This window comes from Podarcis muralis, chromosome 4 (genome assembly GCF_964188315.1).
Source record: "Podarcis muralis chromosome 4, rPodMur119.hap1.1, whole genome shotgun sequence".
Lineage (NCBI taxonomy): Eukaryota > Metazoa > Chordata > Lepidosauria > Squamata > Lacertidae > Podarcis > Podarcis muralis.
In genome coordinates this window covers 59,389,588-59,414,033 of record NC_135658.1, presented here as the reverse complement: position 1 = coordinate 59,414,033, position 24,446 = coordinate 59,389,588, and the positions used below count along the sequence as shown (strand labels likewise).

At 43.1% G+C, this 24,446-nt stretch overlaps 1 protein-coding gene across 7 annotated transcripts in view; it reads right to left on the bottom strand.

The window, feature by feature from the left end:
- Positions 1-24,446, bottom strand: part of BCOR (BCL6 corepressor) — an 84,516-nt gene that overhangs the window by 5,254 nt on the left and 54,816 nt on the right. For 5 of the 7 annotated variants that reach the window (XM_028727373.2, XM_028727372.2, XM_028727379.2 and 2 more), the window contains 5 exons: positions 20,113-20,391; positions 19,427-19,780; positions 16,354-16,682; positions 15,726-15,863; positions 6,284-6,450 (listed from right to left, as the gene is read on the bottom strand). In XM_028727373.2, the coding sequence (XP_028583206.2) occupies positions 6,284-6,450; positions 15,726-15,863; positions 16,354-16,682; positions 19,427-19,780; positions 20,113-20,391 (1,267 nt within the window). The remainder of the gene's footprint in view (positions 1-6,283; positions 6,451-15,725; positions 15,864-16,353; positions 16,683-19,426; positions 19,781-20,112; positions 20,392-24,446) is intronic. The other 2 variants (XM_028727380.2, XM_028727382.2) reach the window with 2 other exon arrangements.

Here is a 24,446-nt window from a genome sequence, read left to right as displayed (position 1 = left end):
GCATATGGGCATCATGCCATTCAGAGAGAGAGAGAGAGATGCCTGCAACCATTTAGATTGGTGACCAGCAAAACAGGGTGGAGGATAGCAAAAACTGGATGCCCCTATGAACTGGGGGAACGCTTTAGAAATCCCAGTCCTTGCCACTTCTAGAAAGGGCAAAATTTATCCAGCAAATCTGTGCAACTCTGATCTAGCGAGTGCTTGCTCCAAGTTTTAAACGAGAGAGCAGATTTTTTTTTTCTGGTACAGAAATCAGGAGTACCTCAAGACCACAAGGCATGCACACCTGCTCAGGCTTAAGAGAGGGGGAGATACTGAAAGACCCTGCTGTGCTCATGTCAATTCCTCTGGGGGAAGACTTGGCCTGAGTTCCCATTACGGCTGCAGCACACAGAGTCGGCTCTACTGCAGTGGCTCCCCAGCTCCCTGCCTATAGAGATCACATCACTCTCAACAGCAGCTGCCTTTCCTAGGCTGTAGCTTCATTCATCCTCCCACCAGCCTCGCGACCTGCAAGAACTGCTTCCTATCTCAGCTGTTGCAGGCAGCCAGCACAGGAAGCAGCTGCTCTTCAGGCCTCAGAACCCAATCTCTCTTCACACACACACACACACACACACACACACCAACCAGTGGCTAACCAAGTTGTCTGGGTTTCCTGACCCCATTGACGGGCTCCATCTTAGTGTATGAGAGCCAGAGGACAGGAAAGAGGCTACGAAAAACTGAATGGGGAGCAAACTTAGAAGTAATGGAAAGCGACAACAGGAGCAAGGGGGCAAGGGAGAGATTATACTAGTAAACATTTTATATATCCAGCAAGTAATAATAAAGCCACCCTAAAGTAAATATAAGACTAGTTAATATTGGACCACATAGCTAGGTAAACTCATTTTAAGTTTCTTAATGGTTGAGATTACATGCACAACACCATCTTTTGGTTCATTTAATCTACAACAGCTACCAAGCACCAAAGAAGCACAGTGGTCTTTTGGGGCATCAAACAGGACAGGGCAGCTTCAGTATCAGGTTGCAGAGAAGTTAAATATCCATACAGAAACAGAAATTGAGCAATGGTTGTGCAAGTGAAATGAAGTTCACCATAGTTTAAGCTGTGGGGAAGCTGAACCTTTTGATCTAGAATCCAAATATATATAGTGGGAGAGGGAAGTCACTGAGTGCTAAGGGAAAGGCACTCTGCATATGCTCAGATGCCATACCTTTAATTACAACTTCCCATGCCCCTGGCATCCAAAACAAGTTTCTCAAGCTAAGTTCTTCCCATGAAGCTCTACGCACACCAGTAGTTGAATTGCCCTGGTCCATTTACCGGGCAAGATATTTCACATGACATGAGTGACCTCTTGATTCAGTTGGTGGTTTTTAATATCTCAGTGCAAGGTTTCCCCTGAAGAACATTAGGTTAGGTGTAACCTAGTGGCAATGTCCCACCCCGCTCCTCTCTTAAAAATTAGCTGTTACAGGATGTCGGCTCATGAGCCAACAGACCTACAGTAAGAAAAGAATGTGAAGGCATTTTGCCATGTTCCTCTCTTAAAGGAAAATGGGCTAACTCTATCTGCCATCATGATTGCTGTGCAGAGATATTAACATGGAAGGTCAGGGCAACAGGATCATATATTATTATTATTATTATTATTATTATTATTATTACAGGCATAATAAATGGAAGAGTATTGCCTAGAAAAAATATATACCAATATATAAAACGAGTCATACATAGTTGTAAGCAAGCAGAGTATGTATACTTTCCTGTGAAAAAGTCTAGTTCCTTGGGGTGGCGTGGGGTGGGGTGAATTGAAGACACTTTTATGATGCCCAACTTTTAAGGTGAGACCTGCCCCCCACAAGCTGCTTGAAAACTGCCCATTTAAAAAAATCACATTCATCTTCCTAACCCTTAACACACACAGCTGCCAATCACAAAGTGAAAATGGCAAGAAAGAGGCTGAAGAGGGAAGCAGTCCCTGACTCTTAAGATTTTTTTCCAAAACGCGCTGCTGGGTTTTTGCTTTGGGTAGATTTTGTTTTATATGGCACTGTGTTGTCGTTTTGTATTGTATAATACTAGTTTTTCCAGGTTCGTTGTTTGTTATATATATACATGCTGTCATTTGTTATTTTGTAAACTGCTTAGAAACTGATTTACTATTAAGCAGTTTGCAAATATATGAATTGATAACAATAGGTTATTTCACTGAGGAAATGGGAAAGGGGAGGAGGAGAAGCCTGTGGGTCAAATGCAGCCAAACCTGCTCCCCTCCAGATGTGTTTGGCAGTTGCAGCTGCAAGAGGGAGGGACAAGGCGGCAGGGGAGCTCAGTGTGGATGCAGATGTTCCTGATGCTGCAACCCACACGCATACACACACACACACATGCCTTACTGCTCCTCTTCTCCGTAACTGGCAGTGAAGTGCAGCGTTTGGAAGCAACACAGCCCTGTCCTGCCAGCCACAAATGTGTTTTGGACTACAACTCCTGGCTGGGGCTAATGAGTTTTAATTCAAAACATCTGGAGGGCACCAGGTTGGGGGGAAATGAAAGGCACAAGTAGTCTGGCGTGGTGAGTCGTGGCTTTTCAGCATGTGTAGCCACATCAGTGTGAATCTGAGTGAGATGGTAGCTCATTCCAAGCACATGCATTTGTTACTGTGAAGGGAATTAGGAATTTCATAAAAACAAATGCATCTCAACAGCAAATTTTAAAACGGCACGGAAGGGGAGTGGATTGTGAAAGTAGGGAGCGAGAAGCTGGGGGTCCTTCCACTTCCCAGCCTGATAAGTGCATGAAAGGTTCAAGATTACAGATAAATAGAAAAACATCCGATGAGAACTCTCAAGGACACTTACAGAGGACAGATCAAGTTGCACATCAGATGGAACAGGGCAGAAAACCCTACTGGATTTTCTCCCAGCTCCTATATGTGGATGATTTTGGGATGCAATCCTACACACACTGTCCAACACACCAACCATGGAGCATGGGAGGGTGTTTCTGCTTCAGCATATCCTAGGGGCAGTGACAAATTGTTGCGAGGAGCCTGAATTTATTTCCTGTTTCCTTAAAATTCAGAACAGTCAAGGACCTGATAAGATTCTGATTGTATTTTATATACATAATCTCTGCTGAACGAGTGAATCTGATTGTATTTTATATACATAATCTCTGTTGAATGAGTGAATTTGTACTATCTAAAAACAATCGAAGTGCAACAAAAGCCATACTTGGAAGACCTGTCTCTAAAGAAAGAAGACAGCCTTGATCTGCTCCTTCACAGACATTCCCCCTTGAAATGATATTAGCTTTTTAGTAGGGTAGGGCCTCTTTGGCAAATCTTGAGAGAGAGAGAGAAGTGTTTTATCGGCCTGCTGGGCCCAAGACAAAGAGGACTTAATAGGTCAAGCTAAACTGACTACTAGCAGCTGTTTGAAGGCTAATACTGATGCCTTTCTGTGCAAGACATCACTGCTACACACTTAAGTCACAAATATGAGGAGAGGTGCCAGCCTGGAGACCATAGTATGCTTGCTAGGCTCATTCTCAGGAGATGGCAGCTCCCAGAATACTATAGTTCTAGGAGAGTAGCTGTTGTGGGGATGGCATGTGAATCATGGAAGACAAACTCTCACCACTGAAAACAGCGCATGGACACAGGATTTCTATACCACAGCAGGTGGACGTACAAAACCTTGCAATGTGGTTTGCACCAAGTGGTCCCATTGCATCGATTCTACAGCAGGCTTCCTCAACCTCAGCCCTCCAGATGTTTTGACACTACAATTCCCATCATCCCTGACCACTGGTCCTGCTAGCTAGGGATCATGGGAGTTGTAGGCCAAAAACATATGGAGGGCAGAGTTTGAGGAAGCCTGTTCTACAGAGTTGTGCTGAGATCTCAAAGTACCCTCTCCCCCTGTTTTAAATTCTGTGGTTGCTGGGATCCCCAATCCAAACATGCCCACAGATAATTTGCATCTCCTTTCCTTGTCAACATCAAATTACAGAGTTTCCACAACCTCGTTCTATGCAATGCTAGCACTGCAGATGCCATATTCACTTTGCCATAGGATGGTTCATACATTGGTTTTCCACAGCAAAGCAGTGATTCGTGGTAAAAAAAAAACCCCAGTAATGCAGAATGCCATTGCATGCTGCTTGGGGGCTCTGAATCTGCGCCTGCTACCTTGACAAGAGCACCGTTAAACCCAGACATACACGCGCACTTCCTCCCTGCTGTCACCAGTGTCGCTTTAGTGATGGAATGGGGAGCCATGGAAGTCACGTTCAAATACATGGAAGAGGAAAATGTAGAGGCAGAACATTGCGGATTTGACTCTCCGGTCCAGCAGGAAAGGGAGACAAATGCATCTGCTGAGCTCCACTTCATAGCACATCATGCAGCAGCAACGGATGGAAATGGAAGCCCCATGCAAGGAGGATGGTGGGTGTGTACTTAATCCAGCGGTTGCTTCCACTACATCATGGGAGGGCAGGTAGAGGGCACCCTAGCACTAAGCAATGAGAGATTCAGGTGCTTGGTAGGTGAAAGGGTATGTCAACCTTTAGCCATGTAAGAAATGCTCAGGAAGCTGGTGTTAAGAAACAGTGCTAATGTAAAACATAGAAGCATAAGAACCCGCTGCCTTACCCAAAGTCAGGCCATTGGGCCTATCTAGTTCTGTATGGTCTATGTGATGGCCAGCAGAAGCTCTCTGGGGTCTGAGACAGGAGGACATTCCCAGTCCTACCTGGGGGTTGAACCTGAGACTTTCTGCATGCAAAACAGGTGCTGTCTACCGCTGAATTATGGTCCTGGAGCTTGGCACATTATAGAAAAGAAGTGGCTGCGGAATCTCCAGTTTTCAAGGAGATACAAGCACCTTCTTTTTATGGTGCTAAGGAGGTCTGAGTGGCTTGACCCGCTCAATAAAAAACTCCACACATGGGGGGCCTCCCCAGCCTCATAGATTCTTATTTAGTTAGATGGGGAGAAGGGACAATTTCCACCCTTCCTTCCCCACAGCTGGGCAGAGTTTGCGGCACTGAGCCGGGCTCACCTGGGCGGGTGCCACCCACCTGCTTGGGCAGGCCTTTGACCCACCCTCGGCCAGGGAGGACAATGGAAGGCCAGCCAGGGGGTGGGCCTAAGGCCAAAGAAAAGAGGCTGACCCCCTTGTCCAAGCCTCTTTCTCACTGTTCTTCCTTCCAGGAAGCATGTTCCTATAAACCTGATAAGGTGATAATGACAGAGTGCTCAAGAGTAATAGGCCACCTTAACCAAGATTAAATCTTTTGTGTGTGTTTTCTTGAAATCTTTTGACTATTGCAAGTTGATAGGCAAAGACCAATAACTTAAGAGCTCTTGGCTCACAGACATGCTAATTAAATGCCCTCAGGCTATCAGGTTTGGTGGTAAGTGATAAAACATTCAAATGGAAGAACTCCAAAAGGCAACCTCCATCTTGTATCTTAGTACAGTATTTAAAAGCAACAATTATCAACATTATGCACAGAAATGTTTAGTGAATCAAAAAGAAAAAGAGGAAGGACTTAATAATTAGAAAAAGATATCGCCATTAGATATCGCCATGGGTAGAAGGATAAAAGGTTGAAGAAGGTGCTTTACCTGCATATAACTAAGAATGAGTAAAATTAAGCAATGCTGTACACTAAATTATAAGGTGTGTGTACAAATTACTTGCACTTTTGACCAGTTTGATATTTAAAAAGATATTTAGAAGTATAAGTAAGATATAAACAGGACTAAAAAGTAGTATCTTTCAACTGTTCAGTAAAACTGCAAGAGATCCTATTCCTATAACAATTATAGCCACAAATGGTTTCCTAATGGAAAAAGAGTTAGGCACATAACAAAGAGAATTAACACAGAAAATTAGCAGAATGTTATTGTCCAGTATAGTTTCTCAAATATCAGAACAAGAATTGTGAGTGGCTAGCCACCTGGACCTCCCACAAAACCAGGCTATATTGATTCCAGTAGGATTAAAATGTGGATAGATATGCAGCCTAAATTTGCAAAAGGAGGACACAGCATTTTTTGAGGAATCAAATTTTATGCAGTAGAATGCAATTAGCAAGTTCCGGAAGTTTGAGAGACTCCAGGCCTCAACTGTTGGAGAAAAGCGATGTTTCTTTTAAACATAATTTCAAAGCCATTGGTGACATCAACCCAGCTGTGTATTAATGCGGGACAAAAGCAGTGGCCGTTTACTCTTAGTAACTGAAGTGTTGCTAACCTAGTTCCATCCTGAGCGCTGCAGTTCACATCGGCTCCATATTCTAGGAGATGTCGCACAATGCTCAGCCAGCCTCTGGCACAGGCCTCATGCAGGGCACAATAACCAGCATTGTCACGATGATTTACATCACAGACTTTGTTTTCCAAACAATACAGAACCACTTCCTGGAAAAGAGAAGCAAGAGAAAACAGACCATGTTGTTTGTTGCTGTGGAGACATGCATACCTTTACTTTAACATGCTGGGAATACACTTCTCATTGGGCTATTAAGGAGTAACAAAAGGAAGAAGGGAAGAAACCACACAGCTCTTCTCTCCGTTGAAGAAGTCAAAACTTAGAAAAACAAAACAAGCCACTAGCCCCCAAAGGAAGATTCGGAAAACCCAAACAGCTCCCCATCTCAACCCATTTATTTATAAGCAACTCTCAGGAGCAGAATGAATATGCAAATAACATACTTAAGACTGTGATGTAAGGTGTTCACATACTACAAGTAACTTTCCAAACTAACAGAAAGATGCCTTGGCGATGCCAACATTTTACAGCTGCTATTGTAACCCTGAATATTTCCTCTTTGGCAGAATGGAACGTTGGTAGCCGCTGAAAGTATAATCAAAAGCCTTCCTCTTCTTTCAGATCCTGAAGAAAACAGGTCAGCTTCTGCTTTTGTTCGACTAAACCTCTTTGCAGCATCCTCTATATTAACTACTGAAATCTTAATTCCTTCCAAATAATGTTAGAGCTGATCTATACTTTAACTTAGTGCCTCAACTGCTCCCTGGGGTCACCCCAGCGCCACAATGTGTACAAACACTATGAGGACATGGAGCCATCATGTTGTGAGTTTCCATGCCTCTGCTCCATGCCAATGGCAGCCACTGGCGTGGACAAAGAAACACAACATCATGATGCTGGACTACACAGGGTGTGGTCTGTGCACATTGCAGTGCAAGATGGAAATTGGCCATGAGGTAAGGTAAGGTAAGGCGTAAAGGTAAAGGAACCCCGACTGTTAGGTCATCACAGAAGACTCTGGGGTTGCGCGCTCATCTCGCTTTACTGGCCAAGGGAGTCGGCATTTGTCCGCAAACGGCTTCCGGGTCATGTGGCCAGCATGACTAAGCCGCTTCTGGCGAACCAGAGCAGCTCACAGAAACGCTGTTTACCTTCCCGTCAGAGCAGTACCTATTTGTCTACTTGCACTTTGACGTGCTTTCAAACTGCTAGGTTGGCAGGAGCAGGGACAGAGCAACGGGAGCTCACCCCTCGCGGGGATTCAAACCGCTGACCTTCTGATCGGCAAGCCCTAGGTTTAGACCACAGCGCCACCAAGGTAAGGTAAGGAGTAGACTAGTCTAACTACTGTGTCCTTTGTCCACATTTTTATCACTGATTTGAGATGCCTTTATGGAAACAAGAACCACCAAGATAATTGAGTGGGAGTGTGTGTGTCTCACATACACACTCCTTACATTTCACAGGATTGTAGGGTTGGGAGGGATCCCAAGGGTCATCTAGCCCAACCCCAGGATTTATATCTTTCCTTTCTTGCACCATGGAACCCAAGTTAGTGCTTTGGCAGTAGTGATAACACAATCAAGCTCACAGGCAAATTTCCCAAGCTCTTGACAGTCACGGAAACATTTCATTAGTTCTTTAATTTCATAAAACGTGACAGTAAGGGGCGGGGGGGGGGGGACCAAAGCGGTTTTGCGAAAATGAGACTGTGATCCTTCAGTCACCTGGAACAAAGGCCTGGGATAGCAGAACCTGTTCTATTGGCCCTCAGTAGGTGACAAAGTGCTGTGAAAGGGACCCGATACAAATGCTGTCAATTTAGCAGGACCCTTCACAAGTTCAGTTAACCATTTTGTTCTCAAGTAAAGGCAGAGAGAAGAAAAGAGAATAAAGAGCACTGTGACGCCTATTTTATTACGGTATAAGCTTCCGCGGACTAGAGTCCACTTTGTGAAATGCAGGAAGCCCATTTCCCCAGCGCTGCAGACTTATCCTTGCAGTTCCAAATCTGCCGGAAAGCCCACAGTAATCTGCACTCTTCACATACCTGACCTGAGGAGTTGGTAGCTAGGATACAGCATGAAGCTGTTCATGTAGCAGGCCTTTGCTAACCAGGTTAAAGTGGATCGCAGGAATCTAATGAACTGGCTGTCCAAGCTAAAGAAAGAAGTCCAGTCATATGACTTTTAGGTAGGATTAAGTGCTTCAGCCACATACTATGAACAAGGTCTGTCTTGTCAAAATGGGGAAGACTTAAAAGGCTCTCCCAGATAGTGTTCCCTGCCCACCCCACCCCACCCCAATGCCAGCCATGATGGAATCTGTCAGTCTGGTACCCAGGCTATTCTCTGCTGGTCCAAACAGCAGGCTGGGACTAACAGCACCGACATGAGCAACATAATTCAATTTTTTAAAAAAATCTGGGAAAAGTTATTTCATACATTTCCTTCCATTTCTGGCTTGCAGAAACAGTACCAAATCATCTGTGAGTGGGCAGTTTGTTAGTACAAACAACTGCCACTTGTTTAATTTTAAACTGAACTAAAAAAAGGGTGCTTTTAAACATATGAAACTGCCTTGTAATGAATCAGGCCATTGGTCCAGCTAGCTTGCATCATCTACTCTGCCTGGCAGAGACTCTGCAACAGAGCTAGGCTCGACAACTAACTCTTTCTCAGCCTTGCAACCCCAAATCCATTGCCTGGAAATCCCAGGGACTGACAGTGTTGTGGGATCAATGGAGCTCATGCATGCAAGAATTTCACAGCGGCCACACAATGTCATTGGCATCTAATTGCTCAGCCCTTACTTTTCTCCATTTAAGCTGGATTTATCCCTTCTGCAGAAAATTCATTAAGGTTGCAAATGAACCATTTGCAGTGTCTAAATGATCCATTTGAGATTGCAAGACCTTATCTAGATGCACCCTGGGCCTCTTTCTGTGCCCAATCTGTGCACTGTGCCACACTGAGCTGTGGACCATCCAGAGTTCTGGCTTTCAAACAAAAAACATTAGCACAGAAAACTTGGGACTAATTGTTCAATTTTAAATCAACAGGCAATAAGCATTTGCCTATATTTAAGTGACACGTACGTCAGAAATTGTCAGGGCTAGTCGTCATTCCCCCAACCCCACCCCATAAACCCCCAGCACATGCCTTTGCTTAACTCCCATTCATTCAATCTGCACAAAGGTCCCTGAAGGAGGGCACCCATTCTGCGTACACTCAGCCTCTTGCCACAGAACTAGAGAAGTTCCCAGTGGATTTCATCCAGTGTCATTAACCACGAGATGTAACAATGTAGAGTTTTATGGTTAATTAATTAAATGCCTCATTAACTCTTTAAACATGATTTATTCAATTCATAGAAATCTCAGCCTTCTCTGTCGAATTCCACAACATGTGGCTGATAGCACATGACTAGTTTGGATCTGAAATTGGGAATCCTGGAAAAAAACACATTGCAGAAGCTTGTGAAGAACAATTAAGATTGATGAATATAGACATGGGTGTAGCCAGGATTTATTTTAGAGGGGCAGGCTTTATGTTTGGGGGGGTGGGCAGAACAGAATTTTCTGTGATGCAATTGGCCGGCTAGTTAAGTATTTCTCTTTATTTACCTGGTTTAGGGGGGCAGCTGCCCTCCTGCCCCCCCTTGGCTATGCCCATTAATTCCCCGATTCCCCATTGTGATGCCTTCAGGCACCATAGCCCCCTGACTCTCCTAATTTTTCTATTAAAAAAAAGGCTTCTTCATTACTATTGGTGATGCTAAATTGACTGGAAAGGCATCCTATCCTGGCTCTTTTACCTTCCTTTCCACTAGGAAAGCCTCTGGGTCCCAAATGATGGCACTTTGCCAGCATTTTTTCTTTGTTTCTTGGTGTGTCTTTCACCTGATTTTTGTGTTTGTATGTTGAGGTTACCTGCTTTTTGGAGGGGGCTCTGTGTGTTTGTGGTACGGACTCATTGTTAAAACCGTGTTTATGGAAGACAATCTTACTCAGCTACGAGTGATCGCCAAAGAGAAAGAGAGAGAGAGAACTGATTTTTCTTTTGCTTGGATGCAGATTGCTTTGCCTGGTTTTGTCGTTGGATTGTGAGAATTTTGCTTGGGAGAGGGAGAGCCCAGCTTTTTGTGTTTTATTTGTTTTAGGAAGTATGTGGGTTATTTGTCGGATTTTGGTGTATCACCAGCTTTTCTTCTGCAACACGTGTATTTTGCCATCACATGGCAGTTTCTAACATTTTCCAAATGTGCCCCTTAGCCCTTAGCCCAAAAGGGTTGGAAACCCCAATATAGAGAGTTTAAAACTGCATTCACCATGACACCTACTGGCCAGTTCTAGCCCATATGCCATTTTCATGCAACCGTGTGTTGCTATTTATAAGATGCATAGTTATTTATAAAGTCATCTCAGTTTCCACCAACCAAAGCACAGAATTATTTTCAATGCTTCCGTGACAGCTAGAAAGTGATGCATTCTAGCCTAGTAGAAACGGGAATCCTATTTAATGTGTGTGTCTGCGTGTGAGAGGGGTGTGTGCATGTCTCATTTGCTGCTTTAGTACGTGTGGCAGGCTGCCTCTCTAGATCCATGTTCCATGAGTACGGATCCACAGAGCGTTCTGTGCATCATCCTCCGTCCAAGTCAGCAAAGGAAATCACTGAAAGAATAATGTGCCTAAAGTCTCTTTACAACGCAACAGCCAGCCCTGTCATAGTGATTTACATCACAGACCTTGTTTTCCAAACAATGCAGAACCACTTCCTGGAGAAAGGCAGGAAGGGTGGAGAAAAGAAACTGTTTGTTGCTATGGAGATATCTTTAACACCAGAGGTTATCACTTAAAGAAAACAGGAGGGAGGGGCACAATTCATCTGGGAAGTGTTTCAATTGGGGAGGGGGAAGAGAAGAGGAATGTTCCAGGGGGAGTCCTTCTATAAAGCAGTCAGATAAGAAGGGCATTTGGAAACACAACGCCTATGAGCAAATATCCCTCGCAGCCAGAGTATCATGGCAGCCAACAGACTTTCCTAGGCTGAGGCCTGCAATGCATTCTACCAGCAAAACCCCATTCCTCTGGGGAAACCATGAAGAAAACCTCGGATTTCCTGTCTACAGCCCTATCCACAATGCACACACACCCCTCACCACCGCTCACAAATTCACTGACTTTTCTAGCATGTTCCTGTACAATAACAGGGAAAAAGTTGAGAGCACACACTTGGGTGAGAAATTTTATTTTAAAAACAACAACAACAAAACTAGAAAGGTCATACAAAAACCACCACAAAAAAACAAGTTATTTTAACATCCCTCTAGATAATATATTCCCTGTCAATTTATATTTAAAAGATGAAGAAAACAAGTTTGTCAACAAATCTCAAAACTTTGTTGTATTGTGGGTCTGAGACACTTTTCTGGCTGTCTTACGGACTATAGCATTTCAGCTGATTATGCCTGTCACATCAGAGAGGTCATTTGAAAGGTTGCCAGCTGCACACCAGTGCAGGGCCAATCTAGTCCTGACAACAGTTGTGCATGTTGTAAACACGTAAACTGTCCAAATCACAGAGAGAGAAAAGAGTGTGCATGCCTGACTTTAAAGCAATGTACAGGTGTTGAGTACAGACTTTCCCTCACCTATGGCTTATCTGCCATTAACTTCTGCCTACACATCTGCAAGGTGATGGGCGGGAGGCGGGGGAGAGAGTGTTAATTTATTACTCCAAAGAAATAAATAAAACATAGTTAGCATCAAACTAGATCTGTTGACTGAGTAGTGGCAAAGAGACCTGGGTAGATATGGCCTCTGGGAAAATTGGGCTCCAGGTCTATTTCTCTGTTGTTTTTCAATTTATACATCCGACTTTCTTCTAGGCAACATCTTTCCACTCACTGCTGAAACCTGCAATTCTTTCCCTGCTCCTTTCACACACCTCCAGCCCTTAATGAATGGCACTGCTGCTATAATCAATTTCACAACCCTCCCTGCCAGCTGCATCTCTCTCTAAAAAAATAAGCCGCACACACCAGGATAGCACTGGACAACATTTGAGGGTTGACATGCACTACACAAAATCCCTCCAAAATAGGTGCAACAACACTTTGCACAGCTGGTGTAGCTTATTGCTCTCTCGGCTACAGCCATAGTCCTGCAACATGGGTATAACAAGGAAGGACTTTTATCTGCTTGGTATTGGGCAAACTGCTTTTTAAATTGTTTTAATTTAAGTAAGAGTTTGCCCAAGTTCAAAAGATAATGAACTCCTGGCTTTGCTGCTGCTTTTGACTTGATACACTATTCCCCAATCACAGCTACACTCAAATCCTGGATAAATGCATTGTTTTCTATAGGGCAGCAACCCCTTCTCCACCAGGGAAGACCAGAATAAAAGGTGGAAAAGTGAAAAGCAAGCAAAGGTGTTTCTTCTCTAGAGTTTCCACAATCGGGCTGCACATTTTGGGTTCTAAAAGTGCCATAAACTTTCTCTTTCCTTTTTTCCTTAATGAAAGTTGGTGATCTGGGCATTACGGTGCATCTCTTGCCCGCCCCAGCCCCACAGGCACCCATATCTTCACAGCCAAGCTCTGAAACACAACCAAGCAAAAAGCTTCTGGAGAGAAGGTCCATGAAGAGGTAAGCAATAGGTACACAGTGGAGTCGGCACCCAACCTACTACACTCACATTGCTATTAAAATCCTCCTCCTAACAGAGTGTTTCAATACACAAAACTGAGCTGAAACAATCACATCTCATTTGGCCCTGAGCAGACATGATTAAGGAAAAGGAGACATGTAACTGATATCTCTAAGTCAAGACACAGAGAGTGCCACCTAGAAATGCCTCTCCCTTTCCCCGCCAAACTGTGCATTCAGTACAGCTGTTTCAGGAGGAGTTTTAATCTGGTATTTGCCGCTGTTTACTCTGGAAAGGGCCTTCAGCACTGTCCTTATTTGTTTTCCTTGAAGCCTCGTGGAATACAGTTTGAATTAATTAAGCTATGGGACACCTCGTCAAAGTCAGTGGCAAGATTCCCAGTGGCATGTGGTAGCTATAAAAGCAGAACGTTTCCAAGGGCGTCTCATGTAAAATGTTGTTACATATACAAATAAGGTGGCGCTGAACTCTTGTTGTTTGTGCCCAATGTCCATCCTCAGAAGTCCAATGTGGCTGAAGAACAGAGGTTCAGAACTGTCTCCACTACTAACACCTATAGATCCTACAGAGACGAGTGGGTCCTGCAACAAAATGCTGCAGCATGGGAGTGCTCCTAGTCAGCCAACCATTCCTTTTCTATTCTGTTCCTACACACCCCATTGGCACTCAGCAGACACAACTAACATACATAAAAACAGCTCCAGATCCACCACACCCTGCTAAAATTAAGATCCCAAGGCCTAGGTGAATAAGAATGGCTCTGCCTGGTACCTAGAAACAGGCACTGGTGTGCCTCCCTGGAGAGCACACCCCATTAACAGGGGAGAGGGGCCACCATGGAAAAGGCTCCTTCTGCTGTTGCCACCCTCCACACCTCCCACAGCAGGTCACACAGAGTAGGGTCTGGGTTGCTTCATGTGGTGAGAAGAGGCCCTTGAGGAATTGGGGTGCTGAGCCACATAGGTCAAAGCCACATAGGTCAAAACCAGCACACGCCACCCTCTGAAAACAACCATCCAAGTCAGATTGGTAGTGGTGCTACCTAACCCCAGCTCAGACAGTCATTCCAGAAGCATAGAATGACCAATGGTGTCAAAAGCCCTTAAGAAATAAATTAGCGGCAACAGGAACACACTCTTCTGTCTCTCTCGTAATAGGGTAATCCAAAGCAAGCCTACATCCCAACTGAAATGGAACTAAAAGATTGGTTTCACCCAGGATACCCAAGATCTGTCCTGCAACCCCACAAGAACCTTGCCCAAGAAGGAAACATTAGTGACTGACCAATTTCTATGGAGATTTTCTGAATCCATAGAGTGTTTCTTAAGGAGTGGTCTTAACACTATCTCCTTTTGACAGGTGGAGGGCCCACCCCCTCTTGCAAGGAGGCTTTAATCACCTCTCTGATGTGGTCAACCCTGCTGTTTTAAAAAACCATGAGCATCAAGGGAGAAGAGCAGAAGTAGTTGCCCAAACCAAGTCAAGCACCTTGTCCATGTCCATAAGTCTTGCTAACCAAAACTCATCCAACACAAGACTAGAAAGTGCTCCATGATGCGTTGGAAAATGAAATTGTCTGATTGTGACTTTAATCACTGGACTTTTCCCATATACAAGATGCCACATTGCCCTACTACACATTAAGTTAAATGCACCATATATAACCACTACCCATATTTCAGTATGCCACATTGCTATCTAGCCCCTCAACACAGGCTTCAACATACTGAACTGATTCTCTTCTCTTTTCCATCAAGGAAAAGGGGCACAGCAAGTTGACTGCTTCTTGATTAAGGATCAGAACAGGTAAAGTTCTGATTGACCTGTGCTTGACTAAGCTCTAGAACCACCACTGGAAGCAAGCAACTCCCATCATCCCTGGGGTTTATGGGAGCTGGAGTCCAGCAACATATGGAGGGCCACCGGTTCCCCAGTCCGCACCCCTGCTTTTGAAGATCTCGCATTTTATTGCTACAGGTAGAAGTAAACAAAACCTTTCCATAAAACAAAATTAACAGAAAGATTCATCAGGACCCATCCCCCGCCCTCTCTCTCTCTATAGCATTTTAAGGATGGCAGCATTCTTACAAGCAACGTCTAAAAATGTAGAAAGGAAAATAAACCCAAAGACATAGGCACCTATAGAGCTGCTTTGCTAATAAGTCTGATCTCCAAACTATTTGTATAGATGACAATTTTCACCTGAAGTCTGTAAGTCCCAGTGATTTACCAGCTCTAAATGCCAGTTTGTTTTTCAAATAGGGGAATGCATCACAAAATATATATTCATAACATTAAAATGCGAAGTTCAAAAGCAGCCCTGAAATGAAGCGTGTCCACATTCTCACACTGCCAAAGCTGTGCCGGTAATTAACCTTCCAGAAATGCAGCATATATGTTAACTTTGGCTGTGTATCAGGGTATCTATCCCCATCCCCCACTACTTACTCACGATCCCCATCCTGCAAAGCACATCAAGAACTGACTTCTTATTGAAAACGACTGGCGCCTATTCAGGCTCAAGGTTATTAACTTACAGGGGTTTATATTGTTTCTTTCCTAGCCCTGCTCACAAAATATACTAATTGCACGCTTGAATAAAGAAACAGAACAGAGAGCCTGGAGATATTTCGACATGTTGAGAAGGAACACAAAGAGAGACTCCAACCACGTGCACAGTTAGAATTATGTGTGACACCAACCATCTTCCACATTGTAATTCAGAGTAGTGAACTTCAGAAACAATGCTTGCCTCGTATCCCAGTCGGGCTGCCCTTTGCAGAAGAGTTTCTCCAGCGTTCTTATTGACAATAAGCCTTCGGGCTTCTGGCGGCATGGGACGACTTGGGGGAGTCTCCTGAGGGGCACTTGCAATCTGCAGCTGTGAGGGCTGAAGAGACAGGCAATAATGAGGGACTCTGCTGCTGCAGGCGATTGTACAATGCCTGCTCATGTGATTTGACTGGCGAAGAGTCACAGTCTGAAGGAGCCTCTGGTCGCTTCCAGATTCTCCTCATTAACTATGACCTGTCAAAATCATTACTGAATTCCACACCCCACCCATCCATCCTTAATAATTCATTGAAAATCCATTTTCCTTTCTCTCTCTTTTTAAAAGTGTAGTAGTGTCGGCTTCTAGATTTATACCATCTAAAAGTTTAAGATCAAAATCCTGAAAGAATCAGAGGAGCCCTCACAGATTTGTCCTGGAGTAAAGTGGATTGAGCGCTGCAGAACAATACAATAATACAATGTGTTTTAAAGTAAACAGAAAGGGCTTGGAAGTGCCACTACATAAGACAACAAGCTAAGCGTTTAAAGTGGCTGATATTAGCCAAACCTGAAATATTAGTGGGACAACTGGGTTGAAATAAAGATACCTTCTCCTCAGCACTTTCGAGATCAGTGACATCATCTCCTGTCAGGGATGACCTCCTTCTCCTCTCCTGCAGTGCCAAATGTTTTGTTTTACACTGACGTTTCCCTGGTGGCTTCTCACAGTCGCCATGTTTCTGCAGCAGGGATGCAGCTTGGAAATCTTCTTCCTCGTCTGTGCACAGCACATCTGTCTTCCAGTTTTCTTTCATTTTCTGCTGCTTGGCAGCCAACCTTGAAACTGGAGTACAGCTTGGCTGGGCTTGCCTTTTGCTGTTTATATTGGTAGATGAAAGGGTCTTCATGTGCGGAGATGCTGGGAATGGAGGGATACCTAAATGGGGAGGAAAGGCATTGTACATTGCATAGTGTGTTGAAAGGAAAGAGAACACACACACCTAACATTATTTTAAAACTTTTACATTCGCATTAAGCAATTCCACATTTGGACTATAAGCAATAAAAAGTACTTGTAATGGGCGGGTACATCTGCTAAACAAAGTTTGCTGTTCCGAGATCTAAGCACAGTAAACAACCACACAGTCTAACACTGCACCATCTAAGCATTGTGGCAAAGTAGATATGAATCAGGCCTCCTTCTCAGTGTACTTGTTACTCAGTGTACTCATGCAGATGAGAGAAGAGGCTTCCTTACCTGTAATGACATGCTAGCAAAGTGGGAATATACTGCTCTTTCAGGTATAGAACTACTGAAACCTTTCCACCTCAGGAAATCCATTTTTGCTTTTTGTAGAGTAGAGTGGAGTGTAAAATTCAAAGGACACAAAAACGGTTTCCATAATCAGAAACGCTGGTTGAGTGCCCAGTTCCCATTTCTGCCTTTGAAAAAGTCTCCCTTTGTGCACCAAAAATGAGGAAAGCATTGGGTCTGTTCCTTGCAGTATTCTGAAAAGGGATTCATAGATCCAAACAGCAATTTCTCAGTGTTGTATGGCTCTTAACCATTAAGCAGCTGTCTCTCCTGTTTGCTGCATTGCAAGGGCCTAACTTTCAACAGTTGCCTTTTGCAAGGATGTCATGTACCCAATCCAATCAGAAACAGGATATATTGACCCTAAGTGACCTTTTCAGCTTCTCTAAAATACCAACAATGCATTTATCATAGCTTCAATGTTCCACTTTTGTAACATTCTACTGACCATGCCTGAAGAGAGAAAAGGATTCCCTAAGACATGAAGGAAATGTAAAGAAAGCAAAGAGGTTCATGATGAGTTTGTTTACATGACAATTTTCAAGCAAGAGGAACCAGAACTAAACTTCTACAGAACCCAAAAGGGACCAACAGAACAACGGAAATGAATAAAAATGAATGACTAGCTGTGGTTTTAGAGTAAGAGCAGTATCTGAATTCACAGTGCATCAGATCAAGGTTTCTTAAATTCTGTTTCTGTAAGATCAAGCAATGTATGAATGGAATAGAAACCAAGGGCTTGACTCATGAGTCTGATCTGTCTATCTAATGAAGGATTCTCTCTCTTGTCTTAAAAAAACGTTTAAAAAACGAATAAGAAAGTGGTGAATCCTCCAGCTGTTGTAGACTTAGGCCTAGTTTTCACCAGGGTGAAACTTGTGGCTGGACATTTCAGGCAGGAAGTAGGGGCTTGCACTCCAATGTTCCTCTGTTCCAAAAATAAATAAATCTCCCCATACCTTGAAAACTAGCATGTTGCAAAGAAGGCTCGTTTTCCATATGATTGCTTTCTGGGCGCAGGGAGTCTTTTTGTATGGGAGAACATTCAACGATTCAGATCCCTGCCCTCAATAACAGAATCTTCTCCCATATAAAAACAAAAAACCAAAACTCTGCCTATCACGGTCAGAAATGGTAGAGGCCAAACTATGTGTTACATTAAATGCATGATTTGATTTAATAGGTTTCAGGTTTTGTTTTTATTTTAAGACACAGCAGCTGCGATCTGGAGCACAGCACATGGGAAGGGCATTGACCCTTTCCCCCTGCACCACGGTCCTGATTAAAATCCCTCCCTTCTCCAGCTGCTATTTGCTCTTACAGGGAACGACCTGCTGTTGGTACCTATAGCAGCTCTGAGGAGCGATATTAGTCAGAACAACAGTGCAAGGAGAAAGGGTTAAACAAGAATTTAACATAACATATAATTTGACCCTCAGAAGCTCTTTCCCAAAGACCTGCTCCCAGTTGGAGATGAAATCTTATATTTCAATGTTATAGTAGGTTTCTACAGATTTTTATTGTGTATGACAGCTATGTTGCTTGTCATTATATTTAAATTGTCATTTTATTTCCTGTGAACTGGTTTTCAGTACAATCTATGTGTATAAGATGCAGCATATACAAAACTGACAACAACTAATTAGGAAAGAGAAGAAAGAAGTGGTAAAGCAGGCTAGGTAGAAGAACTCAGCTAGTCTGCATTTAACCACAAAGCGGAAAAGATTTGGGAAAAGACACCTGTGCACCTTTCCTGTCATAAAGAGAATGGAACACAAGGAGGCCTCTTTCTTCCCTCCAGCTTTCCAGAGCAGGAAAAAATTAACTCAGAAGTTCAAACCTAATGGAGCAGTGAATTCCCACAAGTGGTTAAAAGACGCAGTACTCTTCATACTATCTTCCTTAATCTACACTCATTCATATGTGTCAAAAATTGTTATGAAATCAAAATCATTCCTGACTGGTAAAGATGAAGGGGGGACTGTTATGAAGTCAAAAACTGTTAAGAATATCAAAAAGCAAAAATGACCAAAAAGAACCTACAGACAAAAATATTTTAGGTTTTTGGTATTCTCTCCCCCCCCCCCCAAATTTGAAGCGGGGAGGGAATCACACGACACAGACAGCACACACATCTAGGATGTGGCATTAAAACACAATTAGCACCACACACTACAGATTTGGCAAAACAAGCATAAGTGGTTTAATAGTGGCACTTTAAGTCCTTTATATGATCATAGTAAAATTTTATATTATATATAATATAATATAAAACTTCTACCCAAAAAACTACTGACAGCTTCTTAGCACTGGTGGCAGCATGCGTCACTAAGTAATGCTAGATTTCCCTAGTAATCTCTGCATACCTTGTTCATTGTCACTTGTTTTGAGGGACTCTTCAGACCAACTTCTATTGCTTTTGACCTCTGACCTTTTCTTGGTGTGCCTTTCTTCTGTGCAGTCTTTGACCTTTGCAGTGGCCTCTGGCTGAACAGCCTCAGCTAAATCTTTCCTGCTTTGCCGGCCCAACTTGCCGGGTGGGGATCTCTCTGGTGACACCTGCTGCTCCCACAGTTCCCTAAGATGCTGCAGGTGACGCTGCTTTTTGGGATGGAGCCCTGTTAATTCAATGCACACCTTCAGGTTGGTCACCTCATTACAATTGGGCTCTTCTAAGTGGTTAGAGGAATTGTTTGTCATTTCCCTCTCAGGCCAGTCATCTAATGGAAAAATAACTAAAAATTAATCAAAAGGCCCTCAACTTGAAACAAAAGCTATAGTTCACTTGTGGGGCAGATTGTTTCAGCTTCACCACCACACTATGCATTTTTAAAAGATTAGCTCAGGAGGGGTTTGCATGCACTACAGCAATTTGCATTGGCCAAAGATTACGTTGCCCAATGACTATTCTTGTACCTTGTAGGTACCCAAACATAATTCAGGCGAGGATTTGGGATTGGCACAACACAGGTCATAAATGGACATAGGTTAATCCAAAGAGTGTTCACTTCACAAGCCATGCCTTAAAGAGTGACCAACTTGGCCGGGTTACCTTTGGAGTTCTTCCTCTTTTTTGCTTTTGATGCAAATTCATCTTCCTGCTCCTCTACAAAGTTTTCTTTAAGGCTTCCATCGTTCTGCATTTTCTCACCAGAATGTTTACGCTTCCTGTCCTGGTGGGGGCACAGGGCCTGCTTGACATCTTCTGCGGACTGGTCGCTGGCCTTTTCATATACAGTAAGTCTCTCCACACAACTGTCTGCTGGAGGACCTTTCTCCTCAGGAACTTCAAAACCGTGGTCCTGGGTGCGCTCTGTATTATGAAAATCACCTTCATTTAAAACAAAACAAAAAACAAAAAGGGTTACCACATCACTAACTCAACGAGCATCTCGCACAATTGCTTCCATCTCTTCGGAGCAATTGTAGCACCAAGTGCGAATTTACGAAGTAGATGAAAAAGTTTAGACACAACTATGGATTTTGGTAAGGATGAATATTATTACATCAAGGACCAATAGGAAAACTAGACATACAGTAATATTGCTGGTATTTCACTAGGAAAAGAAGGTATGATGCAAAATATTTTTTTTTTCTCATGATGCAAAATAACCAGTTGTCATGAATTAATTCTAGCGGCTCCAAGTCAAATTTGCAAACCCAGGGAATGAAAGACTACAGAGTGTGACGATACACCATAACCTGAACTGCTGGAAACACTCGTTGCAGGGATGGGAAACCCTTTTCTGTTGAGAGTCACGTTCCCTAGAGAGTAATTAATCAGGGGCCACATACTGAGGGCCAGAGTGAAAAGTGAGAAGGGCCAATCTGATTTGCTCACTCTCTCTGCTTCCCGCCCCTGCAACCTGCATGAAATTAGGCTGACGCTGAAGGTGGCCCTCTCTGACCTATGACACCACCAGTATCCACGTATTCGGGGATTTAGTAGTGCAGTTAACATATTGCAATGCCACTCGTCTTCAAGAAGTCTACAACTCTCTTCCTTTTGTGCAGCAGGCCTTGAGAACCTGGCTGACATTTTGTATCCTCAAGGTTATGCTTAACCTTAGTCAAGGATATATACAATATAACAAAAACCACAGTCTTCAACCAACAGACAAACATTTCTGAACTAGACCTAAATAAATCAAAGTTGTATATCAACAATGCATAAGAAGGATCCCACGCCTTGAACCTGAAATTTTTAAAATTTAAAAACATTTTCCCCCCACCCTGTGCAATCCTGTTAAAGCTTCTTTAGCCCTTCCCACATTATCTTTCTCTGTAGATAAGGGTTTTTTAAAGGATGCAGCCGGAGCCCTCTTCTCATGTATCTGCCTCTGGTCTCCTTTGTTCCCACCCTCCCGCACATTCCTCCTGTAATTTATCCCATCAATCTTATCACCCGCTTAACTTCCTCCTCTTCCATTTTGCTGCCTGCCTTATCTTCTCCTTCCATCAGCCCCCTTCTTAAAAGTTTGCCTGACACCTGCTACTTCAAAAAGCAGACTGAAATGAGTTTTGAAACCCAGCAAAGGAAGATTATAAAACAGTGAGGGTTAAACTGAGCCAATTTACAGGAGCAGCTCGTTTACATTGAAACTTGATGATGTCAAAGCACAAGAATCTACACAATATTTAGTGTTGTTGCTATTATTATGAGTTAGATTTACATGCAGATAAAACTGACAGTAGATTAATAGGACTGGGTTACCCTCCTATCATAATATTTTTAGTTACATTGAAACAAGGTTTGCCTGGGACTGGTTTATAGGAAGGGTTCAACATGTATTGAGATTATAGGGTGAAGAGAACAACATCATGCTCCAAACATTAGCTTTGATGAACTCATGATGACCCGCAATCTAAACAGGTGTTTCCCTTAACACAGTTCTAGGCGGTTCTTAGTGTGAGATTTTTTTTAAAAAGGGGGTGTATATCTCAAGACGACACACAAAATGAAACTTCCTTTTTTTAGCATGTGTGATTTTGCTGAAATATATGATCTTTTACAGATAATGAAGAAAATAAGGTATAAAATTTTGTTTGCATTAAAAAATGATGAGCAAGGCACACAACACTGGATCAAATGTACAAAACATTTGGATCTGCAAAATTGGAAAGAAGGAAAATACTAAGACTTATTTTTCCTCTGGTATAAGGACTTGACTGGTGGTATTCCATAGTCTTTATTATTCGATGTTCTATTGACTGGATGCTGGAAGAAAGCATTTCCTCTAATTTTGTATAAAGCTTCATTAGTGAATACAAGCAAGCTTCTTGCAAATATTTAGAGGATTGGGATGTTGCTAGCCCAGAGAAAAGTCCATGATTTGAAGATTATAAGTAAACCTGAAATATGACTCTAGAGCAGGGGTCAGCAAACTTTTTCAGCAGGAGGCTGGATTCACTGTCCCTCAGACCTTGTGGGGGGCCGGACTATCTTTGGGGGTGGGATGAAAGAATTCCTATGCTCCACAAATAACCTAGAGATGCATTTTAAATAAAAGGACACATTCTACTCAGGTAAAAACACACTGATTCCTGGACCGTCCATGGGCTGGATTTAGAAGGCGATTGGGCCGGATCCGGCCCCCAGGCCTTAGTTTGCCTACCCATACTCTGGAGTATTAATTCATAGTTACATAAGAATTTTGCAAACCAAGCTTAAACTAATAGACCAACCATTTAAATGAAACACTAAGGCATACAACCATCAAGCACAGCTCCCATATAACTATCATTAGTTCCAATGGGTCTTGAACAAGAACTCCAGTGGACCTCAGATGGATTACACTCCAGGCTGTTAACCTGTTTTTGACCTGAACCATAACAAAAATCTGCTGAATAGGTTCTCTACCATTTCCTCTGATGCCACCACCTTCTCACTTAGGCTGATTCACATCTCTAACCCAAATCCTAAGTCCAGTTTCTAAAACAAGTTCAGGTGTTTGGACCAACCCCTAACCCCCATTCTATCAAGAGTGGATTTTTAGAAAACACATTATGCCCACATGTGTGCTACACTTGCAGTTCAGAATCAGCAGTAACAGAAGGGCCCATAGGGAGTGGGGGGGCAGGAATACACACATGGATTTGGTCAACAAACCAGTCTCTATGTGAAATTGAAATAGGGCTAAAAACAAAACAAAACCCAACTGACTGATAAGTCCAGCAACTAAGAAGTCAAATATAGGGGGAAAGTTTCTGTTCTACCACAAGAGTTTGATAGAAGATGACTTCACTAAACTTTTTTATTAGCATTCCGTACCAGTTTGCTACCTACTGAGAATATGTTTGGGGAGGAGGGGAGCTTTAAATCAAAGACAGTTCTTCTTACAGATAAGAAAGCACACAGGAATATCAGCCTAGGAAGGTCATTTCCCTCCTTTAACAATCTGGGAATTCCCTACATCTAAAAACCAGGCAAAAAGGAGACCCTGAATTTACAGAGATGGTGAAGTCAAGTAACCATCTGCTGCATGTGTGTGTTTCATGCAAGCTTTCCTTACAACTCCTCAGGATAAGGCCATTTCAGGTCTTTCTTGCATTCCAAATCTACCACCACAAATTGCATGCATTTTCCAGCTTCAGTCCAACCATGATAACACAGAAACTAAAATACGACCTTGCATTCCACAGCAAGAATGAAAATAGTCCACTTCAAGGACTGTTTGTTGCCCAGAGTACACTTATCATACTTGGAGCAACAAATAATTTTTAACTTTGCCTTAAGTATACGTGAAGGGGACGCGGGTGGCGCTGTGGTCTAAACCACAGAGCCTAGGACTTGCCAATCAGAAGGTCGGTGGTTTAAATCCCCATGACAAGGTGAGCTCCCATTGTTCGGTCCCAGCTCCTGCCCACCTAGCAGTTTGAAAGCACGTCAAAGTGCAAGTAGATAATAGGTACCACTCCAGCAGGAAGATAAACAGTGTTTCCGTGCACTGCTCTAGTTTCGCCAGAAGCAGCTTAAGTCATGCTGGCCACATGACCTAGAAGCTGTCTGCGGACAAACGCCGGCTCCCTCGGCTTATAGAGCGAGATAAGCATCGCAACCCCAGAGTCGTTCACGACTGGACCTAATGGTCAGGGGTACCTTTACCTTTAAAGTATATGTGAACAGAAAACAAGCAAGTTCACTTCATTATAAAAATGTCCTTTATCTTCTTCAAACATGGTAGCAGACATGTTTCCTTTCTTCAGTTTAGTTCTGACCCGGGGAACTTCTTTAGGAAATGTTATTAGACCACCCAGACTCTAAAATTATCCAGTGTCCTCATCCAAAAGTATATAACAATTGGCAAAAGCCAGCCTATGTTAGTCACAGCTAAGCCCAACGTAGACTACATTCCTATGGGTCTGAATTTAATGGGAGTTACTTCT